A 14,089-nucleotide genomic window follows, 5' to 3' on the forward strand; every position below is an offset into this window, starting at 1 on the left:
GTAGGGGGCTGGAGGTGTTGGTTAGAAGCGCAGAACAGATTAACTTGTGTGAGGTTCCCAGCACCAGAAGTGTTGGTGAGGGAGTAGGGCCAGTGGAACCAATGTGCATGGCAAGGAAAGGTGAAACAGCTCACAGCAGCTTTGGAAGCAGTAAGATCTAGCTAGCGTGGGTATGGACCCAAGAGAACATGACAGCAGCTGCCTCCACACACAGTCCACGTGTCTAATAATAGACAAGTGGGTGAGGACATGCTGAGTAAAATTATTCACAGGCTGACCAAAACCATAGGGGTCCACATACAGGACAGTCCATCTAAGGTGTCCAGGGTTTAGTTTAGGAAGATGAAAATGTTTGAGATGTAGATAGTGACATAATGCCAACACACTTAATACAACTGTCACAATAAAGCGTTATACAAACCCTCCATGTCTCTCATCCCTGGTCATCTATTCTTGCCTGTGTAGCTCATTGCTTCCCAGATGCCACCATCTGCCCCTTTCTGGCATCCTCAAGTGTCCCTTGGGGGATATCCAGTACTCTAGCTGCGCTTCCCTGCCATCCTTAGACACCAGATTTCAGTGGTTGCCACTCCTTCAAGCAGTACCTCCCGCTTCCCCGATGGTGTTTGTTCTGGACATAGTGGCTGCTGAGGCCTGGGTTCTTCTGGACTCTAGTTAAACTACCTGTACTCATCAGAGGACACTCAGGCTCCATGGCAGAGCCAGCACCAGCTGTCCCCCTTAGGCCTGAGATCTGCTGAGCACCACGCACTGCTCCCTGGCTGCTCTCTCCAGTTCACTGCTGTCATCGTCCTTCCTTCCTGCATAGCCACAATCACCACAGCAGTGAAGACCCTGTCAGACCATGCTGTTCTAGGCTGTGTACACCCTGCTGCCCGGGGGCTGTGTCCCCAGCTCTTCTGCCCTCTTCCTTCTTGGGGCTGCCCTGGCCCTTGGTGCAATGCAGCTGCCCAGGTCCTTGGATGGCTCTGCCCCACACGCTGTAGAAATGCAGGTTATGTTCACCTAATTGCAGGGCTGTAAGGTTTTTGTCAAGCAGTTGTGGGACAAGCAGTCAAGGACTGTATGTCAAAGGAGTGTGCCTGTCAGGCCTGCTGCTCTGAAACAAGTAGCCGACCTGTGAGGGAGACAGGGGATAGGGCTTTACCTCCACTCTGAATAAGAATATCAAACAGATCATCCATGTGCTGACTGGAGGAGCCATTTTCCTGTGGGACAGAAACAGAAAAGAACATGAGAGTCCAGAATGGCACCAGACACCATCTAAGCTCAGGTGCCCACCCTAGCCTGTGCTTCTGCCGTGTTTGTACTGGATGTTTCCCACGCTCCTCACGGACCTGCTTCTGAAGCCCAACCCCTGTGGGGCTTGGCCTACTGCCTTGAAATGTTGGTTTATTGTACATGTGTGAGCACATGCCATATGTGGAGGTCAGAAGACAGTGCAGGAATCGGTTCTCTCCTTCCACCATGTGGGTCATGAGGCTGGAACTCTGGTTGTCAGGGAAGTGCGTGCCTTAATCTGGCTTGCGGCACCCCTGCTCCTAGGATCCTCACCTGCTGCTTAGGCTGCTGAGTCACAGTCTCTTCATACCCAGGCGGCTCCTTCTTCAGCAGAGACGTGGGGGTTGCAAATGAAGGCTGAGGTGGGTGCTCCAGGTCCATCTGGGCAGGTGGACCAGGGGCTGGAGAACCAGGCTGGGACAAGGGCTGGATGGGCGAATGGGAGAAACGGTTGGTGGTGGGGGTAGGGACAAGGCCAGACTCCAAATCTGCCAGGGTGGGGAAGGAACCTTCACTGCCCACAGGAACAGCTTTGCTGCTGGCTAAGGAACTTCTGGGCGTTCTCATGGATAGGAAAGAGGAGATACTGAATGGGGTAAGTGTGAGGCCGTGAGGGTGACAGAACACCAGGCCTCAAGGAAGCCCCTTTAGGAAGCCAGGTCCCAAGTCTGATGATACAGCCTGCACAAGACAGGGTTCATTCTCCACCCAGGCATGCCACCCCAGCCTGTCCCTATGCCTCAGCTACCTGTTGGGGGCTCCCCGTGGGCAGGCCAGGGCCATCTGCACTCTTGTTGGTCACAGTGAGGATGAGGTGAGTTCCTGTAGAGTCAGTGACCAGGGTAGGAGGGCTGACCTTCTTGAGGAAGCTGGTGCCCTGCGAGCCCAAGAGCAGCTGAGAGGCAGGGGCCAGATCTGGCTCAGGTGGCCCAGCTTCCTGTTTTACCACCACAGGTGGGGACTCGGGGGCTGGAGCCTGAGCATCTCCATGGTTAGTGGTGGGAACTACTAGGCCAGGGCCAAAGGCACGGGCAGCGCCCTGGGGCTGGCAGCTCAGCTGGCAACTGGAGAAACTACTTTCCCGCTTCACAGGGCTGCTGGCTGGGGCTGGCTGCTGGGCCCGCTTCTGCTGCTCCAGCTGTAGCCGTAGCAGCTCAACCAGCTGCTGCTTCTGTTGGAGCATTCGGGTCAGCTCCTCAATCTGCTTGTCCTTCTCCTGCAGCATCTGGTCCTTGTCCAGTCCCTCCAGCTCAGCCCGTGCACCAGGGCTCAGACAGCAGGACGCAGCACGGGCACCCTCCTCCTTCACGATCTGTAGTGGGGAGGCCTGCAGGGTGAGCTGTGTCAGCGGCGATGTCACCATTTCACCAAAGGCATCCCCAGGTGTGGAATTCTCATCACCCGTGCTGAGCAGTGAGCGCTCTGAAGGGGTGGGAGACACGGGGGGTGTGGAGCCTGTGCTGCCAAACTTCACCATGCCATTGCTGGTTACTGTGGCCACCACCATCTCAGCTGGTGCAAGGCCTGCTGTTACAAGAGCTGACCCTGTGCTCAGCAGGGCCGCAGGGAAGGCGACCACTACCTCACCAGCCTTGGACAGGACAGAGGTGGTGGCAGGGGCCTTGGGGGCTCCTGGAGCTGGGCTGACTTGGTCTTGGTAGGCACGCAGGCGCTCAATCAGCTCTGTCTTGGTGCCTGAGACGGGCAGCGACCGCAACTTCAGCTCCTGCTTCAGCTCTGCCACCTGTAGGGGTTGAGAGTTAGAGCAGCCGGGCACCGGTCTTGTGGACACGGGTGTTGTGTGGCTGGGTTAAAGGACAGGCTATGAAAGGTAGGAGGCTAGCAGTGTGTAAGCTGGGCCTTCATCTGGCCATTCCAGATGACTCCCTGAGTCTTTTACCCTGCAAGCCCCTCCCCTAGAGTATTCCCCGCAGCCCCACATGGTGCTTGGAGCTCAGTTTCTTCCTTGGCTACACTGGAAAAGCTCACAGAGTAATGTACCCTTGAGGTCATAAAGCTACTGAGCGGCAAGGATAGGACTTAAGTCCCCTGGAGTCCATCAGCCCAACACCCTCATGAATGTAGTCTTGCTGGGGGATCCAGGAGGACACTGGAGGACAAATGTTCAAGAAGACTTTGGCCTATCCCACCTTCTGATCAGTGACAGAGAAAACAGGCTGAGTCCAGGCTGAGCTGCTGGTACTGACCGGCAGAGTGGAGGTGGGCGAGACCGACAGCCCTGCCTGCTCTTCTCCCAGAGGGAGCAACCCTGCTGCTACTCACAGACTGACTGCCATGGGATAACAGAGACTGTGAGATTTGCCCCCCGCCCCACATGCACACACAAGGACTGAGATTAGGACCACGAGCCTGAGAGGCCTTCCAGAAGGCTCTAAGTGCTCCTTTCAGAGCAGACCAGATCTAGAACCTGCTCTGCCTTCCCATCTTGTGGTCACGGGCCATTACCATCCCTGCCTAAAACCTGCCCCTTATCCCTCATGGGGGAGGCGGGGTCAGCCACCTACCTTCATGTCATCCAGGTTGGCCGGCAGGGCTCCTGGTTTGCCAGCCAGGGCAGTGCTGTTCTGACGGGCCAGCCCACCGGGCCCTGGGGTGCCTGAGCTAGAGCTGCTACTGGTGGAGAGACTGCGTGATGGGGTGGGGGCACTGCTTCCGGGAGTCTCACCCGAGGGCCTGAGGCAAGACAGAAACACATGGTTTCAGTACCTCCTAACCTGTGCAGGCAGTGGCCCGAGTAAAGAGCCCAAAAAGCCCGGGGATTTGTGCTCCTACTTGGGAGGGGCGGGCAGGATGGCCTGGTAGTTGTAATGCTGCTGCTGCTGCTGCTGCTGCTGCTGGTTGAGGATCTGCAGCTGCAAGAAGAGCTGCTGCTGCTGCAGGATCTTGGCGTAGGAAGAGTCCATGGCAGGCGCCCCCTTGTCCTGCTTTTGGTCCGGGGGGATGTACTGGTGGTACTTGAGCTTCTTCACTTTTGGCTTCAGCTCCTTGGCCTTCTTGCTGCGCTGTGACTTCTCGCTCGCAGACTTCGGTTGGCTTTGCTGAGGGAACATGAGACAGTGCGTCAAGGAGGCGCCACCTAGGCTCACACCCAACATCTGAGAAGCGCCCACCTCGACTCTGACAGACATGGCAGGCTGGAGGAAGGACCAATCAGAAGGATCTGTACAGGTGTCACATGACTTTGAGCAACATAAAACAAAGAGGCCAAGCTACAGCCGACCATGCTCAAAGGGACCATATGGCCTCTGAAGAGTCCCACCCAGAAAGGAAGTGTCATAGCAACTTGGAAACACGCTCAGAAGTCGCTTGCCCAAGGCTGCACAGTGACTTTGTTCTTGATCCAGCCCAGGGGGCCACAATCTTCTGTGTGTGCCCATAGGCTCCCAGCCGACACAACCTTAATAAGGCCTGCTGGGTGGGCAGGACTCTGGCCACATCCAAGAAAGGTCAGTGGGCCATGGAGAGAGCACTGCTCTTGGGGCAGGCAGAGGTAGATGTGGGCAATAATCAGAGGGTGCCGGGGGAGCCTAGACGTTCTGAGTAGACAAAGGTAGAAGGTATGGGAGCCTGATTCTAAGGGAGAAGAAGTAGGAAAAGGGAAGCCGGTAGGAAGCCAGGACCCAGGAGGGGATGGGGTTCAGCCTACTGCTGGCACCAGAGAGCGGAATATAAGCTGGTGAGGAGTGCACCGGCAAGGAACGCTGTTAAACGTATGGTCAGAAGAGGCCAGCTAGTGTGAAGAGAGTTAAAGAAAGGCTGGGGACATCTATGACATCCATGGGCTGTAAAGACAGCGCAGTACCCACTGAAGAGGCCTGTGGCGGGAGGAGAGGCTGCTGGCCAGGGGAGGAGGGTCATTGGGAACACTGCAGACAGACAGGAGGCCCCCAGGCAATTGAGTACTCAGTGAATACTGGAAGAGAACTTGGACAGTCTTGGGCTGTGATGTGTGTCTGTGTGTTTGTGTTTGTACGTTACAGTGTGTATGTGCAGGTGAGAAGACAACTTAAGGAGTCTGTAAGTACAGACATCAGGAGGACCAACCTCAGGATGTCAGACTTGGCAGCAAGTGCCTCATCCCAGTGAGAGCCATTTCCCTGACCCAAGCCTCTTTTTCTGTCATCTCTATCTAGGCTGTGGTAGTGTGTTCCTAACCACAAAAACAGGCTAAGACGGGGTTCCATGGGCTATGACAGTACGTCAGCGTCACCACGGCAATGCAGAGATGAGAAGAAGTGCCCAGATCACCTTGGGTCAGGTCTTGACTGATGGAAGATGAACACGCCCACCCCTTGGAGTTGTTCCCACAGTTAGAATGACACCAGCGCAGGACTTCAAATCCCAGGGAAGGGAGGACAGCTGCTGGCAGAAAATACCTTGATGAGTGTGGGCGCGGGCTTGGCAGTGGGGACGATGTTTCCACTGGTTAGGCTGGGGGGCAGCAGAGGCGGGGGAGGCAGAGGAGGCTGCTCTGCCAGGAAAAGCGTCTCTCCAGGATCCGGAGCCATTGGGAGCTGAGAAAGAACCTGGGAGGTAGGGAGCAGAGAAATAAGGACCCTGGCATCCCCAAATGGAGTTGATCTATCCTGCCCCACCATCCTCATGGTCGGAGGGCAGAGGGGGTGTAACAGCCACATCTCTGAACTGAGTGTACTTGGATGAGTAGCCAGCTAGGAGAGCCAGTCAGAGTGTGTGGCCAGGGTGGTAGGACCCCAACCCAGCTTCTCCTTACACTTGGGCTACTAAACTGGGTCCATTGTTGGCCTCTGAAATGAGGGTCACACACACACACCCCTCATACACATAGCAGGGACTGCCCATCCTGCCCAGGACAGAAGCCAGACTCTGGGCAGCCTTGGCAGGTGTGAGGAAGAAGCTAAGAGGTAATCTCACCTGAGTGGGTGATATGGAGGTGGCACTAGGAAGTAGATCGCTGGCCCGGGACTCCAAGGGTGATGGCACTGAACCCTGGGACTCATGGCTGGCAGGCTGCTCAGGAGACAGGGCATCGCTGCTGTCCTCGTCAAAGGAGGAACTGTCTGCTACCTTTGGGTAATTCACCTGGCCCACTGAAATGCAAAGCCAGTGTAAGACTCCTGCAGCCAGCACACAGGAAGGTGGGCAGGAAGGGCTGTCAGCACCCAGCCCCATGTCCAAGAGGTGCACAGTATAGAGAACCAAGCGAGCGTCTGCCTTGGTGCAGAGCTCAGAAGCAGTCAGCATCCTGGAACAGGCTTGCCAGGAGCTACAAGGTCTGGCTTTTTACACGGTGAAGGCCATGAGCCTGCTGCTGACAGACCATGGTGACAACAAGTGACCCCAATTCCTCCTTAGGGTTCAGTTCCCAGAGGCCACAACAGTCTAAGGCTCTGAGGCTATGGAGGAAGGGTCCCTGGAAAGGGCTACCCACCTCACAGGTACCTGGGGTCAGTGAAATTATGCCCTTATTCAAAGGTCCATGAAGCCAAGACCTAGCGCCCGGGCAGCAGATATGCCAGGACAACCCAATGCCCTGAGTGCCCTGACTGGCCCAGAACCACACTCTGACAGAGCTGTCAGAGTCGGCTGGAAAAAGGCAGAGGCAGGGACAAGGGCCCCAGCTGGGAATGGCAGTGGCAGTGGAGGAAAGACGGAAACACAGGCTAGGAGGATATGTCAAGAGGCATGTCACAACCACTGCCTCCACAGCCAGGGGAAGATGTGTATGTGGGGGGACCTCAGATAAAAAGGGGAACAAGCCCACAGCCTCTTCCTCTTTAGCTGTGACCTGAGGCTTTCTACAGCCACGGAACCAAGGAGGAACATCCAAGCTTCTCTCTCACTGGCTGGCTGTGCTGATGGGCTAGGAATGGGAGGGTGGGGCTTGCCCTTCTGTTCCCTCACCTGTTGCTATAGTTCATGCCAATCTTACAAACAGAGTTTTCTTATTCCCAGCATGGGGACCTACTCAGAGAAAGTAACAGGGTGAGGCCAAGCACATAAGGGTGATCCAGCCCAGATAAGCTCTCCTTCACACTGAGCTGGGCCCATCCTTAAGAAAGTCATGCCGACAGGATGGAGACCACACACAGGCTGGCAACCACAAATGCTATTTCTCCCTTTCCCACACACGCCATGTCCTGGAAGCAGAGCTGGGAGGGTGGGGTGGAGCACTGCCCTCCGGGAGGCGATGTTAATAGACTTTGGAGCAGGACATGAGCTCTTCTGAAAGGGCAGATGGGCACACTGAGGAAACGCTCAGGTCTAAGGATGGCATGAAACTTTTGTTGAGTGTCTGAAGAGATGGTGTGTGTGTGCGCGCAGATGCGTGAGTGTGTGGGTAAACACCAGGCCCTCAGCAGTCCCATTATTCCTGCCTGAGACAGACCTGGGCCTGGGCTCCACTTCTTCCCAAGAGCCTCCCTGAGGTCTTCCTCACATTTCGTCCTGGTGAATCCCTGTTCCATTTGTCTAAAGTTCCCCCTTAACCTGTCTCTCTCCTACGCTCAGTCCACGTGTGGGAGACTCCTCACCAATGAGAGCCTCCTTCAGGCTAGACTCGACTGGCAAGATATTCTTTTCCACCAGCTCCATGGGGCCAGGCCTCTGTGCAATCTTCTCATTGAGGTCATCGGCCAGTCTGGCTCTCTTCAGCTTCAGCTGCTTGGCCTGGAGAGAAGGCTCAGCCGAGGTCTCTACATGGGAAAGGAGGGGTTCAGAGAGATGGAAGGAAAGGTGCCCTAGGCCTCTAGAGCAACAGGAGCCTACATGGGAGAGAAAAGCATGCCCAGGGAGAGGAGTGCAGCCTGGCTTCCAGTGTCCTGGGACAGCCACAGCCAGGCTGGCCCTGAGGGGTTTCTGGCTTCCAGTGTCCCAGGACAGCTACAGCCAGGCTGGACCTGAGGGGTTTCTGAGGTGGCGCTGCACAGCCAAAGGAACACCGGACAAAGGACAGCCCTGCTCCATTTAGACCTGGGCCACAGAGGCAAAATGTTGGGGTTCTGACTTGGGAAGGTCTCCTCCAGGCTCCCAGTGACCCCAAACTAAGCAAACAAAAAGTAGGCACATATGTGCCACTCTCTGGAGCCCAGACCTTTCCTTTTCAAAAACTATGGAAAACGAATACTAGAGCTAACTAGAGAAACAAAAAGGAAAGCTGGGTGAGCGGCTGCCATCACAGACGGGTTCTTGGGTAATGCAGGTGGGTGGGTGGGTGGGCGAGCGAACGAGCAAGTGAATGAGCAAATGAACCCCAAACAAGCCACAGTGTTTGGGAGAGAAAGGGCTCCATCCCAGCCCATCCCAGCAGATAGAGACCATTTTATACCAGTGGGTGGTGGACCCAGGAGAAGAAGGGTCATGCCAACCCGGGTGACTCCATGCTTCTCACACACTCCCATAAGATACTGGCAGCTACAGACGTGTCTGACTGTGAAGCCAACAGTTGGCCCCTGCTAGCAGGAGACGGACAATAGCAGAAAGTGGGAGGGTGCAAAAACACAAAGTGCAGTCAGCTGGGGAATTCCTCCAAACTCACATACCTTCCAGAATGTGCATCCTGACCAGCTCTGATCTCTCTGGCCGGGAACGGATCTTCCGTTTCAAATAGTCCTCGGTCTATGGAAAAACACATCAACAAACTCTCAGGGCTGGGACATAGCTTATGTATGGACAGGACCACAAAACATGCTTTGGCTATCGTGACTGGTGCTGTCCACCTCAGCAGCTTGGGGACTGTAGGGTCCTGAGGCAAGTGGGGCACACACCAGCTTCCAGCTGTGTCTGTTCCGTACCTCTCAGAACACTGCTGGCTGTGTTTAAAACTTACACTACCCCAAGTACTTAAAGTTAGAAAACAAAACAGTCACCAAGTTCAACAGAGCAGTGAATGCTTTTGCTGTTTCCAGCCCTTCTTTCACGTAGTTTGATTCTGCAGAGCTGTAATCACTGTGGATGTAATTTTATGTCCTGTTTCAAAAATCTTGCATTGCGTGATCTCAAGAGTCTTTTCAATTCAGTCTGAACGACTGCCAAATGCAATACTAATTTTGATACATGGTGTCAGAGCTCTAGTTCCTTAAAGTCCAATGTCCTCGTTTCTGCATTCATTAGATGCTGGGAGAACTAAATCCTTCCTTCAACAGCACTGAGCCCCTGCTGCTTAAGGCTAATTGCAAGTGCATGTGAGCACAGAGCCTGTGCTCCCCACCTCTGCAACAGCAACTTTCAAATATCAGTCAAGACCAGCCTAAGAAAGGAAGGGACAGGATGGGACAGGGTAGACGAGAAGTTACTGGGGCACATCATTTATGGTGGAGATCAGTCTGGTTCTCATCCTGTTGGCTGCTGCCCCAGGATCCTGTGGCAGTCCTGGAGCCTGAGCCTAGAGATGTAGAAACTGTGGACTCTGTACATTAGCCCGTCTGTAGTGAGCAGAGGTCAGGTGCTGCAGCTTTCCACAGAAAGCCGCTCTACCGACGGCCTAGGCACACGTGGAATACTGGGTTCATGTGGATCTAGCACTTGAAAATCTGGAGGAATTCCCAGCTTAGAGAACTCAGGTAGGTGCTGGGAGAAAACGCCAGAGAGGCCAAACCCATTTAAATACATCTCTTGGCTCAATGGTTCTGAGTCATGGCTTTTATAACAAATAAATCTTCCAGGGATGTCCACTGGCTAGGGTCTTCTGGCTACCCAGAAGCTACTGAGGATGGACAGCCAGAGGAGCAGTCTGCTCCCGGTGTAGAAGGTAAGGAGAGGACTTTTAGCTGATGCCGTTGAAGGCATTTCTGGGGCTGGAAACCACACGAAGCTGATGGGAAAGGAGTCGGCCACACACAGCTGCATCTGAGTGCTCCTTGGGACCGGGGCCGCAACCACCAGGGATGAGTCTCCCCGAGATGCTATCTGAACAGGAGTTACAGACACAGGAGCAGTGAAACGGCTGGAATCACATAAGGAATTTTCTCAGTTTCTCGAACACAAGCTTACATGCAAAAAGTAAGTTTTCAAAGCTCTGAATTGGTGTAATTGAGTAAAGCAAGTTACACTGTGACCAATCCAATACACTAATTTTTCATACTTTAATTAAGACAGTTCAGTGCATGTTTAAATATTAAGCCCATTATTGTAATTTGGAAGTCACTTGTGAACAGATGTGCAACATATGCACTTGTTAGATGAATATATTTACTGCATGTGAGGAAACAAAATGATTTTGCATATATAACCAAACATATATATGGTTATCTACACATATACATATATGTGGTTGCTGAAATGGCTTAGTGGGTAAAGCTGCTTGCAACCGGGCCTGATGACTTTAGTCTGATGCCCAGGACCTACATGATGAAAGGAGACAATTCCTGTAAGTTGTCCTCTGACCTCCACATTATGTACGCACGTACGTGCACGCACACGCGCACACACACACAACCCCCCCACCCCCGATGTAATAAAAGTAAAAGTCTAGACTCCACAGACCTAGGTTGGAGTTCTAGTTTTATCGCTTTCTAGCTGGACATATTAGTTAGCTCCCATTCCATCGAAAAAAACAAGGCTGTGGGGGTGCACGCCTTTAATCCTAACACTCAGGAGTCAGAGGCATGTGAATATCTGAGTCGGGGACCAGCCTGGTCTACAGAGTGAGTTCCAGGATGGTCAGAGCTACATGGAGAAACCCTGTCTGAAAGACCAAACCAAATCAAGAACTCAGGGCAGCTGCCCTAACTTGTGAGGGTTCCTGTGTGGATAAAAACAAAATGAACACAACCTCACATGCAGCCATGCTCAGTAGGACAGTGGTGTCTAACCAGAGCTAATCTGCTTGGCTCCCTGCTGGGCCTCCTCTAGTTCCCAGCAACTGGAAGTGTGGTTTGTTAATGTTTCTGTTTCTCAGTACCCTGACCTCATTCTCCCTACTCTCTAAGAGTTAATCATGATTTTCTAAAGACAAACAAAAGCAGTCTCAAGAGTAAGTGTATTAGACTCTGGGAGCCAAGGCCAGCCGTCCACCGGTGGGAGCAGGAGGGGAAATGAGCCAGTCACTTCCCCATCTCCACCCACACCAAGCCCAGGGCGTTGCACAGAGCCAGAGGGAACTGAAAAGGAGGGGACAAGGCTGCAGCTAAGGTGCTACAGCAGAATGTGTGGCTTCGGCACGCCCAGGTCTGCTTTACAAAGGATCTGAGTGGAGGCTGGCTGCTTTGGGGCAGGTGGAAATGGAAGCTCACTGACTGCTCTGGGCAGTGTCTGCTCCCTGCCATGGGCAGTCCTGGTGCAGATCGTCTACCTGACCCAATGTAATCAGTGCAGGGAAGAGGAGTGGGCACCAGGTCAGGTTTGGGGAGGGCACTCTGGGGACTTTCGAGAGGCCTCCAAGGTACTAACAGAGTCTCACTCTGTCTACATCCTACCAGGGAAAGTGGCTATAAAGGGAAGAAACAGGAAAGGCCAAGGTTTCTACTATTTAGAGCTTCGAGGTGAGGGCTGCCCCCAAAGCTGTGCTAGACTAGAAGGAAACGCAGCCAGTGGATGATGTGACAGTGTACTCTGGAGGTCCTCGGGGAAGGGAGCCTTACCCTGGCCCGCTCCAGGCTCCTTCTCTGCTCATGAAATGCAGCCGGACTTTTCAAAGCTGTTGAGAAAGAACAATAAAGAATTACATTTAGAGGCTGCGGCTAGCTCCGTGCTAGAGTGCCTACTTGGCACAGGTAAGCCCCTGGGCTCAGTCCCAGAACCAAAACTCCAAACAGCAGAACACAACTTCTAGTAACACGCCACATGCAACACTGCCACTGCAGGAGAGATGGTACTAGACAGGAAATGCCACTGACACCCAGGAAGCATGTCTTTATGGCTGGTCACTTTAAGATCCCCGGGGACAGTAGTCCCTCCTGAGCTTTGGTTCAGGGCTACACCATTCCCAGTCTCAGTTAAGCTCCATGACCGCCTGGCTCAGGTGGAGCTGTGAGGCGAACCCACCTTACTTTTTCTGTTTTATTAGGAATTACAGTGGTCAGATGGGGTAAAGCAGAGGCCCAGGCCCTCACAGGGCTGCATCCCTCTGCAGCTGGTACCAGCAGCACTGCTGGAATGACCTTCGGGCTCATCTTTGAGAACTAAGAAAACCTCGGACGTTGTTGGCTGGCCCTGGTGAAGACGGGGTCCCGTTCTCGGGTCTGCAGTTATGACAGGGGCTCAGCTTGTCTCTAAGGGAAGCCCAGCGGCAGCTCCTTTGCAAACGCATCATGAACACACCACGTCTCTTGAAAGGTGACACATGACAATTTAAGACACCGGGGAGGGCAGGGAGCGTGTGGCTGGCTTCACTAGGGAACAATGGCAGTAGGTGAGAAGTATGCAAGGCTGTGGTCAGTTTCAGTTCTGCTGCCCAGGCTGCAGACAGTGTGAGACTGTGTGTCAAGATAACCTTCCAGGCTGCTGCTGTGGTAGAGGGTAAGGGTGGGAGCCGCTAAAAGTAGCAAGACACAGATAGGACCCATCCTGCCTGGCCTCTGTGCTTCCGCCCCTCTTCCCTGGGGTGGCCTCCCAGGAGCATGCTCAGAGGAGTGTCAGTGTCCCAGCAGCATCTCTGTTTAAATTAGAGACAATTTTGGGAATAGTAATAAGAAGAAAGAAAACTCTATTTTAAAGGCCACAAGAACCCTTCCATTTTCTGACAGCAGGGGGAGCTCTAGACCCAGCAGACAACCTCATGACAAACCAGTACAGGTTCCCTTCTCAACCTGCACAGCTAGAGAACCTAATCCAGGGAAGCAGGCGGCCCAGCCCTAGGGAATGAAGCTGGCCCTCACTCCTGGTCCCACTGTGCAAGGGTGTACTGTACCAAGCCTGGCTTTGGGGGCCTGGAAGCAGGAGCTTGGTCTGAGAGTGACAGGCCAGTGCCATGCCAACCCCCAAACCCCGCCCCCACGCCACAATGCTGGGACAACACACCACAGGAGCATGCCTCTTCTCACACAAGAGAGCCACTTTACAGTCACTCATTCAGTAAGCTATCGGGTGTCTGTAAGAGAGTTCTACGTGGTCACTGATGGGACGGCAAGAGAGTTCTGTGCTGCAGCTTGAAACAGCCAGGACCTAGAGTTCAGATGTAAGTTAGAAACTTGGGAAAGTTCCTGTATGAAAGGAACTGAGTCCCAGTACTGGGTCCTGCCAACTCCTGGGACAACTCAGGGTGTGACTGCTTTTTGGAGACTAAGACTCTGCCCATCTCCTGGAACACAGACTCCAATCAGTGGAGAGATGGGCCAGTGATTACTTCAGGCAGCTCATGATAGTCGATCACTCCAATGGCTTCTGAGGCAGGCCTGTCTGTCTGTCTGTCTGTCTGTCTCTCACTCACTCACTCACTCACTCGCTCGCTCTGTAGTCTTAGGCTGGCCTTGAACTCAGAGACCCACTTGCCTTTGCCTCTTGAGCATGGCAATTCAAAGTGTGCGCCAGTCACTACTGCCCAGCAAACTCTATTTTAAAAGAATCAGGCTGAGTGTGGTAGTGCACACCTTTTATTCCAGTACCCAGGAGGCAGAGGCAGGAGGATCTCTGTGAGTTTCAGGACAGCTTGGTCTACATAGTGAGTTCCAGGATAGCCAAGGTTACGTAGAGGGACTCTGTCAACATACTAGTAATGAACCAAATCCATGCCCACGTGTCCAGAAGCACACACCCACCACTCCTGGAATGCACTGCCGCCATAAGCACGGCTTAGCCAAGTCAGTAGTTCGATTCTCTCAGGCTGGCTGGGCCTGGGCTGCAGCCATAG

General features: G+C 53.6%; 1 protein-coding gene across 1 annotated transcript in view; it reads right to left on the reverse strand.

Annotated features, from left to right (window-relative positions):
- Positions 1-14,089, reverse strand: part of Mrtfa (myocardin related transcription factor A) — a 170,244-nt gene that overhangs the window by 1,942 nt on the left and 154,213 nt on the right. Inside the window, 10 exon segments of the mRNA NM_001401049.1 lie at positions 1,169-1,229; positions 1,576-1,728; positions 2,051-3,046; positions 3,828-3,996; positions 4,096-4,361; positions 5,700-5,849; positions 6,217-6,392; positions 7,836-7,997; positions 8,844-8,919; positions 11,883-11,938. Of these exon segments, the coding sequence (NP_001387978.1) occupies positions 1,169-1,229; positions 1,576-1,728; positions 2,051-3,046; positions 3,828-3,996; positions 4,096-4,361; positions 5,700-5,849; positions 6,217-6,392; positions 7,836-7,997; positions 8,844-8,919; positions 11,883-11,938 (2,265 nt within the window).

Source organism: Rattus norvegicus, chromosome 7, assembly GCF_021556685.1.
Source record: "Rattus norvegicus strain SHRSP/BbbUtx chromosome 7, alternate assembly SHRSP_T2T, whole genome shotgun sequence".
In the NCBI taxonomy this organism is placed as follows: domain Eukaryota; kingdom Metazoa; phylum Chordata; class Mammalia; order Rodentia; family Muridae; genus Rattus; species Rattus norvegicus.